The 21550-nt window shown below is 52.5% G+C and overlaps 3 protein-coding genes and 1 long non-coding RNA gene across 10 annotated transcripts in view; 3 read left to right on the top strand and 1 right to left on the bottom strand.

Annotated features, from left to right (window-relative positions):
• The first annotated feature begins 3787 nt into the window (after positions 1–3787).
• Positions 3788–5399, top strand: FAM187A (family with sequence similarity 187 member A). The gene has a single exon (XM_039504293.1). It carries the CDS (start codon positions 3907–3909, stop codon positions 5164–5166), a length of 1260 nt encoding a protein of 419 aa, XP_039360227.1. The 5' UTR covers positions 3788–3906; the 3' UTR covers positions 5167–5399.
• Positions 5400–7879: 2480 nt separating this feature from the next.
• Positions 7880–16751, top strand: LOC120385070. Its single transcript, XR_005589243.1, has 4 exons — positions 7880–8068; positions 10150–10373; positions 16044–16257; positions 16363–16751. It is a non-coding gene; the product is annotated as an uncharacterized LOC120385070 (long non-coding RNA).
• CCDC103 (coiled-coil domain containing 103) lies at positions 9471–20548 on the bottom strand. 5 transcript variants are annotated; one of them, XM_039504186.1, is made up of 5 exons: positions 17833–17971; positions 16810–17058; positions 15492–16095; positions 12089–12221; positions 9471–10334 (listed from the first exon to the last, which is right to left on the bottom strand). In XM_039504186.1, the coding sequence occupies exons 3-5, from the start codon at positions 15497–15499 to the stop codon at positions 9834–9836; spliced, it is 642 nt and encodes a 213-aa protein (XP_039360120.1). In that variant the 5' UTR covers positions 15500–16095; positions 16810–17058; positions 17833–17971; the 3' UTR covers positions 9471–9833. The 5 variants fall into 5 exon arrangements, with proteins under 5 accessions (XP_039360120.1, XP_039360121.1, XP_039360119.1 ...); XM_039504187.1 differs by having other exon boundaries at positions 16810–16872; positions 17833–17943; XM_039504185.1 differs by lacking the exons at positions 15492–16095; positions 16810–17058 and adding an exon at positions 20408–20548 and having other exon boundaries at positions 17833–17984.
• The window catches only part of EFTUD2 (elongation factor Tu GTP binding domain containing 2), a 36240-nt gene continuing 34916 nt past the window's right edge, over positions 20227–21550 (top strand). Inside the window, exon 1 of one of the 3 annotated variants that reach the window (XM_039504182.1) lies at positions 20227–20248. The gene's annotated coding sequence lies outside the window, so the exon portion shown is untranslated. Of the gene's footprint in view, positions 20249–20444; positions 20703–21550 lie in introns of those variants that run through there. The other 2 variants (XM_039504179.1, XM_039504181.1) reach the window with 2 other exon arrangements.

Here is a 21550-nt window from a genome sequence, read left to right as displayed (position 1 = left end):
ACGCCCCCAAAAGACCCCAGGACTTAAAACCCTCCTGAAGCAAATTGGAGATCAACAGTGGACCCTGGACGGCCTTTGCACGGGACAGAACTCTCGTCCACCCACCCCCTCTTCTTCTTCTGTTGCACCCAGGCTTGGCCAGCCTCTGGTAAAGTGTGTGTGAGTATGAAAGTGGCTTAGGGACTGGGGTGCTAACACTTTCTTTCTTCCTCCGAGTGACGTGGGAGCGTTCCCAGCACTCACCGCTGTTATTTTATTAATAAAGCTTTAAAACGTAGACCCTTGGTGTGCTCCTTCATCTCCTCCCCTAACAATCCTGCGGCCTCAGCCTGATCACCTGACGCCTGAGGCAGATTGGTAACAGAAGTCTGTCGCGCTCTGTGCCCTGGGATCCTCTCCAGACAGCGCTTTCAGCCCTGCCAATTAGTATTATTTTATAATTCATTAGCTCTGTGGCAGCAGCACCCCTAGAGGCCCCAGCCAAGGTCAGGGTGCTGCCCTGCAGGTGCTGCACAGACATGAGACAGGCTCTGCCCCAAAGACATGGGGCGTAATGTGATGTGCTGATGCACGTGGGTTACAGGGCCTGGTGCACAGACTGAGCTTGGCACAGTATTTAGGCAGCTTTAGCAGCTCACACATGTAGCTGTGGAAGTCCCTGGCTCAATCCCAGCTGTGCTGACCAGCCGGCATCACCACACTAACACCTGCCTTAACCCTTACAAGGGAAAAGGGGGGGGGAGCGAGATGGACAGCGCCTCCATCTGGCCTAGGGCCTCAGGATTTAAAGGGCTGCTGCTGGAAGGTGGCAGCTGCTGCTCATGTGGACAAGACACCCTGACCTTACTAGGGGCTAGGCTGGTTCGGTTAAAACTTCGGCTTTAACTCCATCAGTTAACTCGCGTTACAGTCCCACAGCTGGTCTCCGTGTGCTAATCCACCCTGTCAGTCCTCGTCTAGACGCAGCCTGGAGGGCGGCAGCAGAGACCCTTGTGCTGTGCTCTGAGCTGGGGCAGGTGGCCAAAGCACAGGCTCCTCGCCCAGGCACTGGCCGTCTCCCAGGAGCAGCGTCACCGGCCCTCGCAACTTTTTCACCACCACATGGGTTTGCTGGGCGAGACCCTCCATGCATCTGCCAATGCCAGCCCTGCCTGGGGGAAACCCCCTCTGATTGGCTGCCTTCCCCACTGCCCCGCCTGCTGGGGAAGAACAGCCAATCATGGGTGCTGCCGGAAGCAGGCAGCTCTCTACCCCCTCCCCTCAGGAGCCAGTTCTCACAGGAAGGGAGGGAGAGGGAGCAGAGAGTCAGCAGCTCAGCCTTGAGCAATGGGGACAGGATGGGGCCTCTGCCCCATGCCCTTCCCTCAGCAGGATACACCTGGGAAGTGAGCTGAAGAGCCCCTGGAGTCACATGTCCCCAGCCTGGAAGGGGCAGAGGGGGCCCCACTGAAACCCCCCAAGCCTGGGAGAGGGAGGTGAAGAGCCCCTGGAGGAACAGAGTTGCGAGGGTGCAGGACAGAATTGATGTGGGGCAGATTTGTTGCTTGACCGGCGTGGGCAGATATGGGGGTGGTTGCTGCTGCAGCAGGGTCCAAAATCACTGTAATATCAGTGCTGTAAAATCAGTGCGATCCTCACCCACACCCTGCCGCGGGGCAGGGCATCTACAGTCAAAGACAGCCCAAAACCACAATATCGCGGTCTTTTAAATCACATGATTTTGGGCCAATCTCCTGAGTCTGGAGTCTGACCATGACTTTTGAAGCTGTGGGGTTGGCCATGCTGCAGGAGGCTCCTGCTCCCAGCTCCAGACTGGGTGCTCTCCTGGGGACTCCGCAGCTGCCTCCTTTGGATGGCATTGGCATCACTGAGGCATGTCCCAGAATGCATTGCAGGCCCCAAAGAAGGGAGCCCACTGAGGTTGGAGAGAGATAAGGAACCTACCTGGGCCTAGGTGACCAGACAGCAAGTGTGAAAAATCGGGACGGGGGTGGGGGATAATAGGTGTCTATATAAGACAAAGCCCCAAATATTGGGACATCTGGTCACCCTACCTGTGCCCCACCCTGAGGCCTGGGGGTTTGGGCTGGAGATTTTCCCCAAAGGGCACCCTATGGTCCTGGGTGTGTACGTGAGAGAGAACCGAGCGTAACTTTTTCCAAGCACAGGCGAGGGGATGAGGACGGGAGAGCTGAGCAGCAGGAAGCCTTCATGAGCCTGAAAACAGGTGCTCTGGGGAGGGGGGCTGAACTGACTTGTTGCTGGAGCCATCAGACAAGAGCCAGAATTTCCAAGGGCTCAACACTTGCAATGGGATTGTTTAGTCTTCAGAAGAGAAGAATGAAGGGGGATTTGATAGCTGCTTTCAACTACCTGAAGGGAGGTTCCAAAGAGGATGGAGCTTGGCCGTTCTCAGTGGTGGCAGATGACAGAACAAGGAGCAATAGTCTCAAGTTGCAGTGGGGGAGGTCTAGGCTGGATATCAGGAAACACTATTTCACTAGGAGGGTGGTGAAGCTCTGGAATGGGTTACCTAGGGAGGGGGTGGAATCTCCTTCCTTAGAGGTTTTTAAGGTCAGGCTTGACAAAGCCCTGGCTGGGATGGTTTAGTTGGGGTTGGTCCTGCTTTGAGCAGGGGGTGGGACTAGATATCTCCTGAGGTCCCTTCCAACCCTAATCTGTGATTCTATGAAATGCAGGGCCCCAAACTAGCTTTTGGAAAGGTGAAGGCGGGGAGGGCTTAATGGCCTATGTGTTTGGTTTGAAATCCCAAGACCCCCTGAAACCATGGGGTCAAATGCAGGCAGTGCTGAGCCCTCCCCATCTATCTATCCCAGAGGGATACACAGGATCCCATGCAACTTGTCAACCAAAACCTTAAACAACGGAGGTCTTGTCTGCTCCACATCAGTGTTCACAACCAATGTTTGCCCTGATATTCTGGGCAAGATAGAGTGGTGGAGAGCAGATCTATCAGCCCTAAAATGATGAAAGCCCTGTTCCCTACCAGCTGAAAAAGGGTGACCTCAAGTTAACTAGAGACACCTGAGCCCAGTTAAGGGCTGCCAGTGACCTTTAAAACCCCCGTTTCTGGTGAGAGAGGGGAGGGGAGGAGAGAGATGAGAGACAGGCTGCAGCCGGGGCAAGGGCAGGGGGAAGGAGGAAGGAAAAGCTTTCTCTGGCTGGAAGGCAGTGTCTCCTCCTTGAAGAAGAAGAAGAGGTGGGGAAAGCATTTCTGTTTGCATTGCGGGGTTCTGTTGTTTTGCTGAAGGGCACTTCTTGGGCCTACTCTGAGGCCCACCATATAAGAAGGGAAAATAAAACAGGAGTGAAGACAAAAACCCTCCAGCGTCAGATTGGTTTGCTCCAGGCCTCCTACTGCCCAAGGGAGTAACGTGGAGGCCCGTGAGGCACAGGAGGTGCCCTGCCACACCGCACAGTTGTGCTGTGTACAGGTGACTTACCTGGCTGTTGCCTTGCACTTACAGGTGGCTGCATTTCAGTGCCGCTTTTGTGTACACATCTGTAACATGCCTTGAGTTGCAAGGGCTTGTTTATTGTCTGAGATCCCCATTCTCAGGGCTGTGTTCACATTCTAGAACCGACATGAGGAAAAAAGAAAAGGTTCTAGAGTTAATGTCTCTGAGCATCCCGTCGATAGCCTTGAACCTTCAATGCAGGACAAACACGAAGTTCTTTAAAACAGTTTACAATAGCTTCCCCAGCAAGCCTTAGGCTGTGATGAGATAATCCCAACTGCTATCCACCCTCTCCCATCGACCAAAGCAGTTCCAGAGGGGAGAGTCTACTGCCGAACTCGACTACAAAACCCATGCTTATATAGCACTGTTCTCTGGCTGTTAACCTTAGTGACCAGAGGATCAGTAAGGCTCTTGGGGTGGTTTGATGCTAGACCGGCTAATGGAGATGAGGCTGGTTGGAATTGCCATTCTCCTTGGGATGGCAGATGTTCTCCATGCCTTTGCAATCATGGAGAAGGAAGATGTATTCAAGAAAACACCCTGCCCAGCCTTCCTGATGTTTGACAATGCTGCCTACTTGGCTGACATGAGTTTTGAGCTCCCTTGTAAATGCAAGCCAGAGGAGGTCACCTCAGTCGTGTGGTACTTCCAGAAGAGCATGGGCAGCCGGCAGACTAAGGTCTTAACAGACTTTGATGGAACCATGTTCTTGGACTCTGGCCACATCCGTGTGGGCAGCGACATGCTGAAGCGCTTCAGCATTAGGATGTTCAGTCTCATCGTCTTCCAGGCCCAGGTGAAGGATTCAGGCCACTATCTCTGTGGCACCAAGAAAGGTGACTTCTTCTATGGCTATGATGTGGACGTGCAGCCCTCCAAGGCCGTCACCGTGGCCTTTGAGGACAGGAGCCAGCACCCACAGAAGGATCACACAGAAAAGCATTTCAGCGTGTTCACCACCTTCTGGGACTGGACCAAGTGTGACCGCTGTGGGGTGAGAGGTGAGCAACGGAGAATTGGCCTCTGCTATGTGAAGAGCGCCTACCTCTACCCCAGGTACCACACAGTCCCGACAGACGTGGTGTCCTGTGGCTCAAGATCTGTCCCCGGGCGCTTCCAGGGCACCATCCGGCGCAGGAAGCCTGAGGTTGTCATCCGAAGCTGCCTGACGCCCTGTGTACAGACAAAGGGCCCCGAGGAAGGAGTGCTGTCCATCTCCAATCTCATTGCAAAGATTGGCCAGAAACCCTGGCTGCCCAAAGTCCCCATTCAGTTCCACAAGCAACAAATTGGCAGCGGTCTGATAATCGCCTGCCCCGGGGCCAGGCCAGAGCACGCAGTGGCGTGGGACAAAGATTCGACTCGATTGTACCGCACCAGCTTCCTCACTGGGGTCAAAAAAAGCATGCGGGTCTTCATTGACCATGGCAACCACCTGCACATTCGATTTACCCAGCTGGACGACAGGGGCACTTACTACTGCTGGCGTGAGGGGCAAATGGTTGCTGGCTTCCGGCTCTCCGTGGGGTTCCGAGGTCACCGCAAGCGAACCCTCGATGACCCCGAGACGAGATATGCCATCAAGGCCATCCTCACAAGCTATGTCCTCATCACCATGGTGTTCGTCGGCATCCACGTCGGCCGCTGCTGCTGCTATGTGTTCCGATGCACTCCCATGGAGTAGCCTGCCTGACGAGCGCTGGCTGCAGGCCAGGGAAATTATTTCTCTTGTTTGTTTGAGATTATGTCTTGGAACATTTTCGCTTGGGCTATTGGGAATTTTCCTAATGCACATTAGCAATAAATGCAAGCAAAATGCTACCAGTGCATGCTCATTAATTTCCTTTCATTGTGGAGAAAGAGAGAACTGAACCATAACGAGAACTGCATTCAGCTTGTTAGGGACAGAGTCTGGGAACCAGGACTTCTGGGGTCTGTTCCTGGCTGTGCCATTGACCTGCTGTGTGGCTTTGGGCAAGTCACTCAGTAAATAATACTAATATTTTGCACTTCCTTAGGCTAGTCTACACTAGAGGCGCTACATCAGCACAGCTGCACTGCTGTGGCACGTCTGGTGAAGATGCTCTATGCTGATGGGAGAGAGCTCTCCCATCAGTGTAACTCCGCCGAAAGCGGTAGCTGTGAAGCACTGTCCACACTGGTGCTTAGGTTGTTGTCACTTATGTGGCTTGGGGGGGTGACTTATTCACACTGAGCGACATAAGTGATACCAAAGGAAGTGGCCAGTACCGGGTTTACAGAGCCGGGCCCATGCTCAGAAGGGGCCCTGGCCTGCTCCACTTGCACTGCACGCCAAGACCCTGAGATCCACCAGCCCGCTGACTCCCCCCACCCCACTTGCTCCTCTCGGCCAGCTGGCCCCACCCACCAGCTCCTCTCTGCCCCCTGGCCAGACCCCAGCACACCTCCAGCTCCGGGCAATCTCTGCTTCCCACCACCTGTGGGGCCCCACCTGTCTCCTCGAAGCTGAGCCGCCTAGGACTAGTGCAGAAGCCTGGCCAGTCTCAGACAGTTGGGGGGAGAGGGGAAAGTGTGGGGCTGAGCAGAGCAGGGCCGTCCCTGCCATGCCATGCCCCATTGCCACCGGCCAGCCCCTTGCTCTGGGGACCAACCTCCTTGTGCCACACTCCATTGCTCCCATGGGGCCCCACAAATATGTTTAGCGTCGGGCCCACAAAAGGTTAATCCGGCCCTGTCAGTGGTAATGTCAACAAGGCTTTATTTTTTCTAGCCAAGGGTCTCAAAGCCCTGCACAAAGGTGGTTAAGCACCACACTATTATCCCCATTGTACAGGTGGGAAACTGAGGCACAAGGGGCCAGCTTTTCAAGGGCTCAGCAGCCAACATGCGCCACAGTGTGCTGGGCTCTTCTGAAAGTCCAACCATTTATCTTGGCAACTAAAGGGGAGCTGAGCTCTTTGGAACACTGCCCCCATTCACAGATTCATAGACTATCAGGGTTGGAAGAGACCTCAGGAGGTTCTAGTCCAACCCCCTGCTCAAAGCAGGACCAAACCCAACTAAACCATCCCAGCCAGGGCTTTGTCAAGCCTGACCTTAAAAACCTCTAAGGAAGGAGATTCCACCACCTCCCTAAGTAACCCATTCCAGCGCTTCACCACCCTCCTCGTGAAAAAGTTTTTTCTAATGTCCAACCTAAACCTCCCTCACTGTTCCCTCAGCCTGTCCTCATAAGTCATGTGCTCCAGCCCTCTAATCATTTGTGTTACCCTCCGCTGGACTCTCTCCAATTTGTCCACATCCTTTCTGTAGTGGGGGGCCCAAAACTGGACGCAATACTCCAGATGTGCTGAATAGAGGGAAATAATCACTTCCCTCAATCTGCTGGCAGTGCTCCTACTAATGCAGCCCAATGTGCCGTTAGCATATAGAGTGTGAGACTCAGGAAGACCCGGTGGTGGCTCCAACCCTGCACAGGGCTCAGCTCCTAGGTCCGGCTGGTCCGGTTAGAACAGGACTTCCTCTTCCCCTGCACAGCATCCAGGCCCAGGTCAGACCCACCCCCCGATTTCTACCCCAGCTTTAGGAAGTTCTGCAAACTCCCCTTCCTGCAACCTCCCGCTTCCTGCACCCATTGCTCCTCAGCTGCAGGGGGAGGGATCACTGTATGGGGAGCTGCTCCCCCATCCACCCCACCCCTGTGCATCCAGACCCTCTCATACCCAGACTCCCCCCATCCCTGCACCGAGCCTCAGCCCCTGTGATGTTAGAGCTGCCGCCGAAGCGCTGCCGATCACCGTAGAGCTGCGCCCCTCCGCTTTGTGCACCCGAGGCAGGTGCCTCACTCGCCTCGCCCTTGTTACGGGGCTGTTTTATTTTGCTTGGTAATTTACTTTGTTCTGTCTGTTATTACTTGGAACCACTTCAATCCTACTTTTTATATTTAATAAAATCACTTTTTGCTTATTAATTAACCCAGAGCAAGTAATTAATACCTGGGGGAGCAAACAGCTGTGCATGTCTCTCTATCAGTGTTATAGAGGGCGAACAATTGAGGAGTTTACCCTGTATAAGCTTTATACAGAGTAAAATGGATTTATTTGGGGTTTGGACCCCATTGGCAGCTGGGTATCTGGGTGCTGGAGACAGGACCATTCCTTAAGCTGTTTTCAGTTAAGCCTGCAGCTTGTGGGGGATGTGGTTCAGACCTGGGTCTATGTTTGCAGCAGACTAGTGTGTCTGGCTGTAGCGAGGAGGCCTCACTCCCTGCCGCGCCTGGCGGGAACAAGCCAGAACAGGCGCCGCAGTGGGCGGAGCCACCACCGCCTGTCCCCGCCCTCCGGAAGTCAAGGGGCGGGACAGGAAGTATAAAAGCCCGGCCTCAGCATTCAGTTGGGAGCAGCCTGCCAGAGAGGGCAGACGCTGGTGCCCGAGCTCGATACCCGGAGGAGCACTGGCCCGACCTGACCCAAGCCCGTCACCCAGAGGAGCTGCCTGAGCTTCCCCACGTCCGACCTCCGGAGGAGTGGCCTGAACTTCCCGACGCCCGGTATCCTGAGGAACCCATGGCCTGGGACCCACCGGACGATGCCGACGGAAGACAGGTACCCAATGAGGGGGAGTTTGGAAGTGGCCCGGGGGTAGCCGACCCCGCTCAGGCTGCAGACATACCTGAGCCTATGTCAGTGTGTTGTGGCCAGGATCCCCACTGACTCAGCAGTGGATCCACGCCGCTGCTAGGGCCCCGGGCTGGGACGCAGTGGAGTGGGTGGGCCTGCGTCCCCCCTGCCACCCCTCTCACGGGTGGCAGTCTCCCCGTCACCTCAACGCTCAGGCGTAAGGGCCTGGGCCTATGTACTGAACTTTGTGTTGTTGCTCAGCCCCTGCATCAGAGGGCCTGAGCTCCACTGACTCTTTGTTGCTCAGCCCTGCAGCTGAAAGCCTGAGCCCAAACTGATTCGGTATTATCGCCGCTGCCCTGAAGCAAGGGGCCTGACCTGAGTACGTGTGGCAGGCCGGTGTGGCTCCCCTCAGCCCCAGGGAGGGTCGAGCCCCGACCCCACACGCACCCCCCTCCTACACTGGCTCAACAAGACAGGGTACTGAAGTCCCAAGCTGCCAGGGAAAAGGGGCTCAGAGGTAGTCCCACACCGTCACGCACCCCCAGAACCCCACCTGCCGAGCCCCACGCCCCCTGAACCTGGACCACCCCAATGAGTCACCTACACCTGGATCCCCGCCCCTCCGAGCCCCACTCCCCCCAGCATCGGCACCCCCCCCAACCAGACCCCCCTGCTAAGCTTTATTCCCCACACACACACCCAGACACCACCCCCCCGCTGAGCCCCAACCACCTTCACCTGGACCCCCCTGCAGAGTCCCATTACCATTGCACCCAGAACCCCCAACAAACCCCTGTGCCTTCAGATCCACCCCGCAGCTAGATACCCCACTAAGCTGCCTGCACCCAGACTGCCCCATACAGAACCCTCTCAATGCACATCTGGATCCCCCCACACTGAGCCCTTCCACACTTGGATCCTGCCGGCCCATGCCTGGTGCACCTGGCACAGAGCGACAGGGTCCTGGGATGTTTCTGGGGCAGGCCCAGTCCTTGTGCTGTGTCAGGGTTGGGTGCAGCCTCACCGCTGAGTCCATGTCCCGGGGGGGGGGAGGTACAGAGTGACCTCCCACCTCTGTGCAGCCAATCGCCTGTGCTCCCCAACACTACGCTGGATCCTCCACGTTTATTTGACAAATAAAATTTGCAGAATTTTTAATTTTTGGTGCAGAATTTTTAATTTTTTGGCACAGCATGCCCCCAGGAGTATGACTGCAGAAATTAGCAATGTACATTCCATGTATTTATCCCAGATTCTGTTTAAGGAGGGGGTCAGATCAGTCCCAGACATGGCTGTACACATAAACAGGTAACAGCCCAATGAGGAATGGGTTCAACTATTATAATACAGCTGCTTATGTTTCTAAAATCCCGTGTTGACCAAGAACAGGTAGCCAGAGAAAAGAGAAGAGGGGAATTAATCTTCTCCCACTAATACTAGAGTGATTTTTCCCATCCCCAAACACTATATTCAAAACTGTACTACTGATTCACAGCAAGTGTTGTCTCCTGTGTGACTGTGTCCCCCAGTATAATCCTTTTGGTGACTAATATGTATTTGTACCAGGCCATTCTTCTGAGGCAGGTGAAGCAGGTACAAAGTAAAACTCAATCACCAACTTTCTGTAGAAAAGGGGCTCACTGTCCCTCCATCTTTGATGACAGAGCAGTAAAGGAAGGGTCCCTCCTGGCCCTCAGCTCCTAGTAACCCTGGTGGAGTGTGAGCTGTAGGGAGAGCCTGTGCTCCTTCAGCTAACAAGGTAACATTTCACCAGCTCTTTAATTAGTCTGTCGTCTGCCTCCTTTTGCTGGCCAGCCCCCCTCAGATGGGTTTCTCTCTCAGCCTCATTCTCCTCTTCCTGCAAAGCAGCTGTACCTGCTTCAGCTGTGCCCTCAGGAAGGCCATCAGCACCACAATTCCTGCCCATGCTCTGCAGTTTCCCAAACAAGTCCCTGCAGCTATCCTTCTCCACCTGGCTCAGGAGAGCCACGTTTAGTCCAAAGCGCTTGGTCCCAGAAAGGCTCTGTAATATCTGAAGGACAGCTCCTCTGTCTTCCCTACAGGCATGCTCGGCCAGCACCACAAGAAATTCACCCAGGAGACCAAAGCCAACATCAGCTTGAAAGATTCTGCCCAGGCCCTTGCCGCCGAGCTGAAACAGGAACTGGCATTTTTCCTGTCCACTTTTCAAGCATCTGCGCCAATATCTGTAAAAGTCTGCAGACGTTTCAGGGAGTCCATCCCATCCCTGGATGAAAAGATGATCAATAACAGTTATATAAAACAGGTGCAGAATCCCACCAGCTGGTGGGTGTTGGGAGCAGAATTCCCCTCTGGACAGGTCATTCCATAACTAGCAACTGAAAGGCTGTGCTCTCACTGAGTTTAATTCGTAAAGTCAAAATGGCTTTGCCACTCTAGTTTATGGTTTTATGGTAAATACGAGTGAGAGTGGGTGAGGGTGTGTGTTGTGCTGGTAGATTTTTTTTGATTTGTGCAGCAGGTGAATGAGAGGTATGGGCTGTGATGAGAGGCTGTGTGTGTTCGGGGTTATTGTGTGTGCTGGTTGTGGTGGTGTGTCTGGAGTAGATGTGCTGGAAATTTGTGTTGATTTGTATTTGTGGTGCAGGGAGATTTGTGTTGAACTACTGTCTGGGGGAGTGCTGGGAGATGTGATACAAATGAGGGGTTGTTTCCTGTGTGGTGCTGTGTGTTTGGGGTTGTTGTGTGGATGCTGGGGGAGTTTATGTAAAGTTGTGTGCGTGGCACTTCAACCTTTGAAGAACTGTGGCAACTGGTCCAAGTAATTCACCATCTGTGCAGTCTCTGTTATATCACTGACTCATTACAACCAATGAAACTATTGTATGCAAATTACATGTAGCATAAGGGTACTGATTGGTTGAGTTAGCTCTGATATCACAATAGCTAGAACTCTTGGCTTGGCATGGCATAGACAGATGCATGCCTTGCTGTCACATGAGTGTAATTCATAACATCAGAATGGCAAAGAACTAAAAAACTGGACAGTAACAGACCTGCAATCCCAGTGATGACTGGGCAAGCTGATATTCTAAACCAGGGGTCGGCAACTTCTGGCACATGGCTCGCCAGGATAAGCACCCTGGCAGGCTGGGCCAGTTTGTTTACCTGGCGCATCAGCATTTTGGCTGATCGTGGCTTCCACTGGCTGCGGTTTGCCGTCCCAGGCCAATGGGGGCTGCGGGAAGCAGCGCAGGTGAGGGATGTGCTGGCCGTGGCTTCCCGCTGCTCCCACTGGCCTAGGACGGTGAAGCCAGTGGGAGCCATGATTGGCCGAACCTGCTGACGTGGCAGGTAAACAAACTGGCCTGGCCCGCTGGCGAGCCGCGGGCCAGAGGTTGCCGCCCCTGTTCTAAACAAAAAGAGCTTTCACCCGTGCTTGTGGCTGTTTCCATCATTTCACACAGACTCGGAAGACATTCTACATGTCAGAGTGACACCCAGAGTGAATCCTGGAATATTATTTTATAGATTGTTCCCTAGGGGGTGCTATGCACTTTCCTCTAATGCAGCTGGTCCTGGCCATTGTCGGAGACAAGATGTAGGACTAGATGGACATTTGGTCTGATCTATTGTGAGGATTCTGGAGATTTCTTTCACTGCTTGTCTACACGTTGTGCTAAAGCAGGGGTTTTCAAACTGTGGGTCAGGACCTCTCAGGGGGTTGTGAGGTCATTACATGGGGGGGTCGCAAGCTGTCAACCTCCACCCCAAACCGTGCTTGCCTCCAGCATTTATAATGGTGTTAAATATATTAAAAAGGGTGTTTAATTTATTGGGGGGTGGGGTCGCACTCAGAGATTTGTTATGTGAAAGAGGTCACCAGTAAAAAAGTTTGAGACGCACTGTGCTAAAACTATTGTGCCTTAAAATTCACCCCCGCCCTTAGTCCGAATTAACTTAAGTGTCGACAAGCCCTTTGTGTAAACAAACCCTTACTGATGGAGTTTTCCTCCTCACCTGGGCTAGCTCCATCTCTCTGTCCTGCTTGCCGTTAGCTTGGGTAGCATAGGAATTCCACAGAAGGTTTTTCTTTTTTCCCATTTTGTCCTTTTTCTCTAGAGGTTTCAGGTGTGATGCCAGCACAATATCCCTGCAGGAAATATAAAGGGAGTGGTAAACCCAGCAAGAGCAAATGATCTCTTGAAATTAGTACCATTTCCAGTTTGATTCCTCTCTGTTAGGCTGGCACAGTCACTGAGTTTGTGGTGCAAAGTTCTGTGTAAAAGATCTGGGTTCCAATCAAGATCACAAAATCTCGTGGCCAGATCACATGTTCCCAGTTACCGCTCACTACTACTCTGACTAACATGCAAAAGACCTGATTCCACTTCTCAAGTCTGATCTCTCATCCCAGAATGAAAAAGGGCGAAAGGCACTGTGACATAGAGTCTGGACCTCTGTCCCTAACTGATTGCTCCTAATGAGAGAAAGCATGTGTGTGTCAGAGACCTGCAGACTGGTCTGTGAAATGAGGTTTCCAAGTGGTACTTAAGCCTTTGGAAAGGAAGCTATGGATCTTTGTATCCTCACTGGGCCATCTCTAAGGTCTGGTCTACACTAGAATTAGGTCGATGCAAGGCAGCTTACATCAACCTAACTATGTGTCGGAGAAAAACCTTAGTTCTCACTTTTTGTTTGGGTGCAGCAGAGTCAGATACCTTATTCTGTTTAGCAGCTACAGCAGGGAGAGAGTGCACTGGGACATGGGGTCTCCCCTTCCTAGACAGGTCTCTAAACAGGTAAACAATTACAGCAGCATTTATACCTTTGTTACAGACAATAATAAGCAACAGCTGCATTTTGTTTATACATAGACCATCCTACTATCTTATTTTTCTCACTTCTAGAAGTCGCCAGTCTACATATTTTGCTATCAATGCAAGGTCGCAACTTGTCACACAGTTCTTTCCTACTTGCCTCTACAAATCCTCGCTTCTACAAATCTCGCGTCATTAGGGTTACAGCTGGCCTAACTCTGGCTAACAGTTAGTCTGACTCTTGCTAACAGACTCTCATGCATTAAGATCCCCTACAAATCCCTGTCAGTTCTTTCTACTTCCACATATGGAAGTGTCTACACTTAAATTTCATTCCCGCCGATGTAACTGCCCAGGTCCACCGATTTAATAACTCCATCTCAATGAGTGGCGCAGAGTCAAGGTCGATGTAGTTAGGTCAATGCAGTATGTCGACTGTTACTGGCTGTGAAACGCTGTCCTACAATGCCCCACACTGACCGTACAATCGATACAAGAGCTCCTGGTGAGGATGCACACTGCCAATACAAGCAAAGTGTAGACAGGCACAAGCTATGTAATTACTGTGGTAGCTGTATGCTGACATGTTAGGTCCACTTAATTTTGTAGTGCAGACATGGATTTAGAGAAAGCACCAAGCTTGAGCCCTTATTGCGTGTATAGGGCCTTGTCTACACTCCACAGTTTTGTCAACAAAAGTCAGCTTTTGTCAACAAAACAGTGGAAGTGTACACACTGCAATGTTCCTCCTGCCGATACAACTCCCCTGCTACGCTGACATAATAAAACCACCTCGACAAGAGGCATAGGGCTTTTTGCAACATAGTTAGAGTGACACAGCGTCAGTGTAGATCCTGTGCTTTCTTGCGTTGTCCTAATTGGCCTCCAGGAGCTGTCTAACAATGCTCACCATGACTACTCTGGTCAGCAGTTTGAACCTTGCTGCCCTGAAGGCACACAGGTAAGCACCTCTCTCACGTTTAAAGACCTGGGAATTTTTAATATTCCTCTTCCTATTTGCTCGGCGTGGACAGTTCACACAGCATCTTCCCAGCTGACCATGCTGGCTTTCCATAGTAGACACGCTCCCGCGTGGAATAAACCAGAGCTGTTGGGTCTGTGGGTAGAGGAGGCTGTGCAGTCGCAGTGTCGTTCCAGCCGTAGGAACTTTGATATCTAGTGCAATTAGCGCTCAGAAAGCAAGCACTACAGGGGTCATTCAAGGCAGCAAGTAAACATTGCCTGGCTGAATTCATCACTTAAAGACACATTACTGGGAATAATAGTCAAAATGCTCCTTCAAAGCCTCCCTAATTTGAATACTCCGCCTGCTGTGCCCCTCTTATTACCCTATTATCTGGCTGCTCAAATCAGCAGCCAGCCAATCTACTTCAGTGCTCCACCCCTCTGGAAACTTTCCCCTCTTCGCTTTGCAAATGTTATGTAGAACAAAACAGGCTGCAACAACTATCGGAATATCTTCCTCACTGAGGTCCAACCTGACAAAAAAGCAGCACCAGCAACCTTTTAATCAGCCAAAGGCACATTCAGCGACCATTCAGCACCTGCTGAACTTATTGTTGAAGCGCTCCTTGCTGCTGTCTAGGTTCCCAGTGTAAGGCTTCATGAGCCATGGGAGCAAGGGGCAGGCGGGGTGTCCCAAGATCCCTATGGGCATTTCCACATCCCCCAGTTGCATCTTCTGGTCTGGAAAGTCCCAGCATGCAGCTTTCTATACAGTCCAGTGTTCCTAAAGATGCGCGCATCATGCATCTTTCCTAACCACCCCACACTGATGTCAGTGAAACAGCCCCGGTGAGCCACCAGCACCTGCAAGACCATGGAGAAGTAGCCCTTCTAGTTCATGTAATCTGTCACAAGATGGGCTGGGGCCAAAATTGAGATATAAGTTCTATCTATTACTCCACCGCAGTTAGGGAATATGCCTTTGGCTGATTGAAAAGCTGCTGGCGCGGTCTACTCACAAGATTAGACCTCAGTGAAAAATAATATCCCAATGGTTATAGCTGCCTACTATTTCATAGTATCAGAGGGGTAGCCCTGTTAGTCTGGTTCTGTAGAAGCAGCAAAGAATCCTGTGGCACCTTATAGACTAACAGACGTTATGCAGCATGAGCTTTCGTGGGTGAATACTTGCATCCGAAGAAGTGGGTATTCACCCACGAAAGCTCATGCTGCATAACGTCTGTTAGTCTATAAGGTGCCACAGGATTCTTTGCTGCTTCTACTATTTCATAATATCTGTGAAGCAAAGGGGGGAAGTTTCTGCTGGGGTGGAGGATGGAGGTGGAGGTGGAATGGCTGTCTGCTGATTTTGAACAGCCAGATACCAGGGCTATTAAGAGCTTCACAGGGAGCTATATAGCTCAGGGAGGATATGAAAGACCATTATAATAGTGAACCACAGTGATGTGTGTTGCTGTAGTGTACTCTGCCTGGCATTGTTTGTTTGCACCGATATGAATCTTGTAATAAGAGCTGTGTGTGTAGTAATACAACATTGCAAATGCACCTATTGCTATTATCTATGAATGATGTCAGCCCCAGCCAGCATATGTGGTGAACTAATAAGGATGACTTACGTTTCCATAAATAGACTTATTTCGAACTCATACAAACAGACCTATTTATAAGTGAATGAAACTTTAAAAATACAGGGGAAAGAACTTTTGAAGGGGAAAGAACAGTCATTTCTATTTCACAAACACATACACCAACAGTCTCTCTCACAGGTCAGTGTATGTGCAGCTGTGATTGCCTATATTCCCCCCTTGGGTGGAGTGGTGGGGTTGTGTAGCAGCCCCAGAGGCCACATGGAATGCAGGGGCGGTGATTAGGGAGGTCCCGAAATGCAGTTCTTGATGGGCTGCAGAAGGAGGTGAGCATGGGATTGTTGAATCTGAAGGCCAACAGGAGTCTCCAGCATGTCTGTGTGCCGCTTGAGAAGCGCTAGCATCTCCTGCTGCACATCTCACTCCTTTTCCTGTACTTTTCTCCTCTCCACTCTATCCCTGTCCATAGTGTCTGCAAGGGCGATTCTCCAAGCCCTGTGCTCGGTATCCAAAATACCAGAGGCTTTCAGGATCTCTTAGAACATGTCATCCCATGTCCTCTTCCTTCTCCTCCTTATCCAGCTGAGCCGCTCCACTGGTGTGGACGAAAACACCCTCAAGGCCACATTTCCAGCTGCAAAAAATGCAATGCACAGAGGTGCTATTGTGAGTGTATTCCCAAGATAAATGGAAACTTGGTATACTGAATTCACTCCCCTTGATCCACACAAGTTACAAGCACTACATTCTCACTTCTCCTTGGGATTCATAGAGCACAGCAGCAGTCCCATCCACTGTAAGTACAGGGGCAATTTGGGACAATAAGGAGGGGGGATAGCTCACAAGCATGAATATATGCGGATAGGGCAACTGAACTGAATACTGGCACCATTTTCCACAGGTGGTGGTTATTTTAGCTGATATCTCACTCCTGAGGGTAATGGAGGCTGAAAGGGAACAGGTCCTGTACGCATCTGGCTGCAGACCAGGTCCGCATGCTGCGAGTCTGTATGCCGCAATGGTGGCTGGTGAAGTAACTACTGAGTGGTGTGGGAAAGTGTCCTACCATGGTGGAAGAAATAGGGCAGCCCTCCTCAGAAACCTCGGGCAGAGGATTGCAAACTACCTCAAGGAAGGTTTCTTCGAGATCTCCATGAAGGATTCACGGGACATCCCAGTGCACATAAACTGTTCTGCAGGGCCCCCTCTGCCTAACTGTAGAGGGGAATGAGAAGCAGACAACAACTCTGCCTCTATTGGTTATTTCACTACCTCTTCCAACATGATTAAAAAAAGCATAAAAGGAACAGATGTGTTCCTGTAATATCAAAGCAAACTGCATACTTACCAGAGATTCCTTCCCTTGCCTCAGGCTCGCCTGTGCTGGTCTGGAGGGACTGGCTCGACTGCTCTGGAGTCAAAAAGAGGTCCTGGCTCGCTGCATGACTGGATCCCCCAATCATCTGTCCCCCATACTCCTCCTCCTCCATCACCTCCTCCTCACTGTTCACTCCGGGGGCCAGTAACTCTGACTCCTCTGAAGTATCCATACAGCTCTTGGGGGTGGGAGTTTCCGCCGAGAATGCCATGCAGCTCTCTGTAAGAATGGCATGTCTGCGGCTCTGCACCAGAGTGACTATTAGCCTCCCTTGCTTTCTGGTAGCCTGCCGCACCTCCTTGGCTTTCATGTGGCACTGCTGAGGGTCCCTCTTTTAGCCCTTCTCCACCAAGCCCTGAGCGATCTGCTCATAGATATCGATGTTTTCAACTGGAGTATTGTGTCCAGTTCTGGGCACTGCACTTTAGGAAAGATGTTGAGAAACTGGAGAAAGTCCAGAGGAGAGGAACAAAAACTATTAAAAGTCTAGAAAACATGGCCTACAGGGAAAGATAGAAAAAATTGGGTGTGTTTAGTCTGGAGAAGAGAAGACTGATGGGGGACATAACAGTCTTCAAATATGTAAAAGATTGTTTTAAAGAGGAGGGTTTAAAGAGGAGATTGGTTTAAAGAGGATAAAGTGTTCTCAACCACTGTGGACAGGACAAAAAGTAATGGTCTTATATTGCTTGAAGGGAGAAGAGTAGATATTAGGAAAAACTGCCTACGTGTACAGGTAATTAGGCACTGTGGAATCTCTGTCATTGGAGGTTTTTAAGAACAGGTTAGACAAACACCTGTCAGAGATCATCTAGATAATATTAACTCCTGCCTCAGCACAGGGGACTACTGTACTAGATGACCTATCAAGGTACTGTCCAGTCCTACATTTCTCTGAATGACTAATATGAAACTTTCATCCTGATGAAAGAAACATTTGATTGTTATATTCCCAGTTCTGTGACTCGCCACAGAAAACAAAATCCCACAAACCTGAATTCTTCATAGGATGCCACCTTCTGATGAATGGCTCGGAACTTGGCATCGTTTTCTCTTTGATACTTTTCATCAGCAGCAACTGCAGCCTGCAGTTCTCTCTCTAAAGCACAAAAATCTATTGCTCCAGTTTCCTCCATTTCAAAAACCTAAGAGCAACACATATAACCATGAGAGTGACTTTAGGTGCATGAGCATCATACAAGAAAAAACTCCTCACTCTCCCACCCATCCATTTCATCACTAGAGTTCTTGCTAGACTCACTATAAGTAACTAATAATACAGGGTGTCATGAGTTAATGATCCCACCTTAGCCAGGCAAACTCCTGTCTTAAATAATCTCTTCAAACTATGCCATAGGTGCTGGAACTAAGGGGGTATGTGGGAGGTGCTGCAGCAACCCCTGACTTGAAGTGGTTTCCATTATATACAGGGTTTACAGTTTGGATCAATGGGTCTCAGCACCCCCACTATACAAATTGTTCCAGCACCCCTGAAGTATGCCCACATTTTCCAGTTCAATTTCATTACACAAATGTTTTTATTCTGGACTCCCAGTTAGTCACTGAAAACAGGTGTCATTGTATATCACTTTATCATCAGACCCCCTAAACATTAACTTAAGGCTGCCAGGATATATTCATTCATTCATTCATTCATGCCCGTCACCCCAACCGGGGTATGGGCCGCCAACCACAGATCTCCAGAGTCTTCTATCCTGGGCCATTCGCTCTAGCTGGTTCCAGGTATAGCCCATTTTTTTGCTAATGCCAGGATATAGACTTTGCTAAAATTACAGACTATGTTACAGTTAATGAATCCTAAGAGTTAAAAAAAAGTCAAGTGTCATGTTGCCAGAGAGTATAAACAATTCACAGTTCACACATACTCTTAACAATATTCAGGGTCAGATACAGACACTGAAAATAAAAACACTATGTGTCAGTCAGGCACGCTTCCTCGTGCTGAGTAGCATGTTACCCTGCAAATCTTCCCATTTATTTCATTGGCAATACTCCTGGAGTAAGGGACTTTGCAAAGTGCATAAGGATGTGGCACCCTGTGTTTTATTTTTAAAGCTGAAGAAAAGCTCTGGGTAGCTCAAAAGCTTGTCTCTTTCACCAACAGAAGCTAGAGGGACACAGAGCTGCTCCTCCTCGGGGGCGGGTGGGGGGAGGTACTCAGTGTCACAGCTCACAGATTACTTAAACTAAACAGGTTTCAGAGTAGCAGCCGTGTTAGTCTGTATCCGCAAAAAAAACAGGAGTACTTGTGGCACCTTAGAGACTAACAAATTTATTTCAGCATGAAGTGAGCTTTAGCTCACGAAAGCTCATGCTGAAATAAATTTGTTAGTCTCTAAGGTGCCACAAGTACTCCTGTTTTTTTTAAACTAAACAGTTAGCACATTTCTAAAGGGCACGTTCACATCCTAGTGCCTTAGGTCACCACCTTTGTGTAGGCTTCCCGCACGATAACTATAGCTGGGGTAGTCCCAGCAGGGGGTGGGAGCTCTAGACCAGGGGTGGGCAAACTACAGCCCGCAGGTTGGATCCAGCCCACCAGCTGTTTTAAGCCGGCCTCGAGCTCCCGCTGGGAACAGGATCTGGGGCTTTCCCCACTCCGGTGCTCCAGCCAGGGAGCAGGATCGGGGGCCACTCCACGCAGCTCCTGGAAGCCACGGCATGACCCCCCTCTAACTCCTATACGCTCCTCAGTCCCAGCCCAGAGCCCCCTCCTACAAACCAAGCTCCTCATCCCCAGCCCCACCCCAGAGCCCCCTCCCCCTGCCTCAGCCCAGAGCCCCCTCCTGCAGCCTGAGCTCCTCATCCCCAGCCCCACCCCAGAGCCCACACCCCCTGCCTCAGCCCAGAGCCCCCTCCTGCAGCCTGAGCTCCTCATCCCCAGCCCCACCCCAGAGCCCCTCCTGCACCCCGACGTCCTCATCCCCAGCCCCACCCCAGAGCCCCCTCCCCTGCCTCAGCCCAGAGCCCCTCCTGCACCCCAAACTCCCCTTCCTCAGCCCCACCCCAGAGCCCCCTCCCCAGCCCCACCCCAGAGCCCCCTCCTGCACCCCGACGTCCTCATCCCCAGCCCACCCCAGAGTCCACACCCCCTGCCTCAGCCCAGAGCCCCCTCCTGCAGCCTGAGCTCCCCTTCCTCAGCCCCACCCCCGAGCCCCCACCCCCAGCCGGAGCCCGCACCCCCTCCGCCCCAATTCCCCGAGCATTCATGGCCCGCCAGACAATTTCTATTTCCAGATGTGGCCCCGGGGCCGAAACGTTCGCCCGCCTGCGCTAGCCACTAACCCGGCACTACGATCCCAACGGTGCCGCCACCAGTCACACGGGATTTCCCCGTGGCCGCAGCGGGGCTCGTCCCGGCTTCGCCACGGGCGGCGGGTGCCCCTGGGCTAGTCCTGCGCGGGGGGCGCCGAGCCGAGCCGAGCCGGGCCGGGGGGGGGAGGGAGTCAGGGCCCGGGCCAGGCCGCCACGGAGCTGAGCCCAGCGAGCCCCCGGGAACCCTGCTGCGCCCCCGGACCCCAACCGCCAGCCACGCGCCCGGCCTCACCTGCGGTCTCCATAACAACGGCCGCGCCGCGGAGCCGAGGCCCCCGGCTAGGACTGTCTTTGCCAAACGCCTGATCAGAACCGGCTACACAGCCGAGACGGCCCGGCCCCAGGGGCCGCGGACCCAGCCGGGCTCACATCTCCGAACTCCCCGCCCCGGCCGCGGCGCTGGCCGCAACGGGGTTTGAAGCGGCCCATTAGGCAGTCGCCCCGCCACCTCCGGGTCCTTCCGCGCTGCTGTCGCACTGTCGCAGGTAGCGGCTGCCGGGACGGAAGGCGCGGAGCGCGAGCGTTGGGTGAGGCGCGCGGGCCTGGCCTGAGCTGGGGCCATGGGGCTTCTTGGGCGGGGGGAGGGCTGCGTGCTGCTGATGGGACGCTGGTGTGGGGGGGACGCTGGGGGCTCTGGACGAGGTGATGTGAAGGGGGTGCAGGGGACTGGCGGGGAACACTCGGACTGGGGATACAGGGCACTGGCTGGGGGTGTGTGGGGAAGTTGGGGATGTGGGAGGATGCAGGGGACTGGCGGGGATGTGGGGACACTCGGGACTGGGGATGCAGGGCACTAGCTGGGGGTGGGGGAAGTTGGGGATGTGGGAGGATGCAGGGGACTGGCTGGGGTGTGTGGGGACGTTGGGGACTGGGGCGATGTGGGAGGATGCAGGGGCCTCTGGGCGAGGTGATGTGGGGGACTGGCAGAAGGGGCTCTAGAGGGGGGATGTGCTGGGGGCTGGTAATGTGGGTGGTGCTGGTGACTGGGGCTTGGAAGGATTTTGGGGCACTGGGGTCTGATGGAAGGGGTAATGTGGGGGACTTGGCAGAGAGGGGTTATCTGGGGGCACACTAGGTGCTGTGATGGGGGCTATGGGGAGGATGTGTGCCAGCAATGCTAGGTGCTGGCAGAGGGGACTCTAGGGAGGATGATGTGGGGTTATGTGCTGGGAGTGGTAGGGGTGCAATGTAGGATGGGATCTGGTTGCTGATTAACCAGGGGCTCTAGAGGGGGTGATGTGGGGTGGGTGCTGGTGAAGGGGGGCCTGGAAAGAGCCGTGGGGGGGGAGCACTGGGATGGGAATCAGTTATCAAATGTGTTCAATGAATAAACTTAAATTACAGGGTGGAGGGATGGGGGCGGGATGCAGCTTCA

The sequence above is a fragment of the Mauremys reevesii genome, linkage group 17 (assembly GCF_016161935.1).
Source record: "Mauremys reevesii isolate NIE-2019 linkage group 17, ASM1616193v1, whole genome shotgun sequence".
Taxonomy (NCBI): domain Eukaryota; kingdom Metazoa; phylum Chordata; order Testudines; family Geoemydidae; genus Mauremys; species Mauremys reevesii.
The sequence above is the reverse complement of the archived record's forward strand: the minus strand, read 5'-3'. Positions and strand labels throughout refer to the sequence as shown.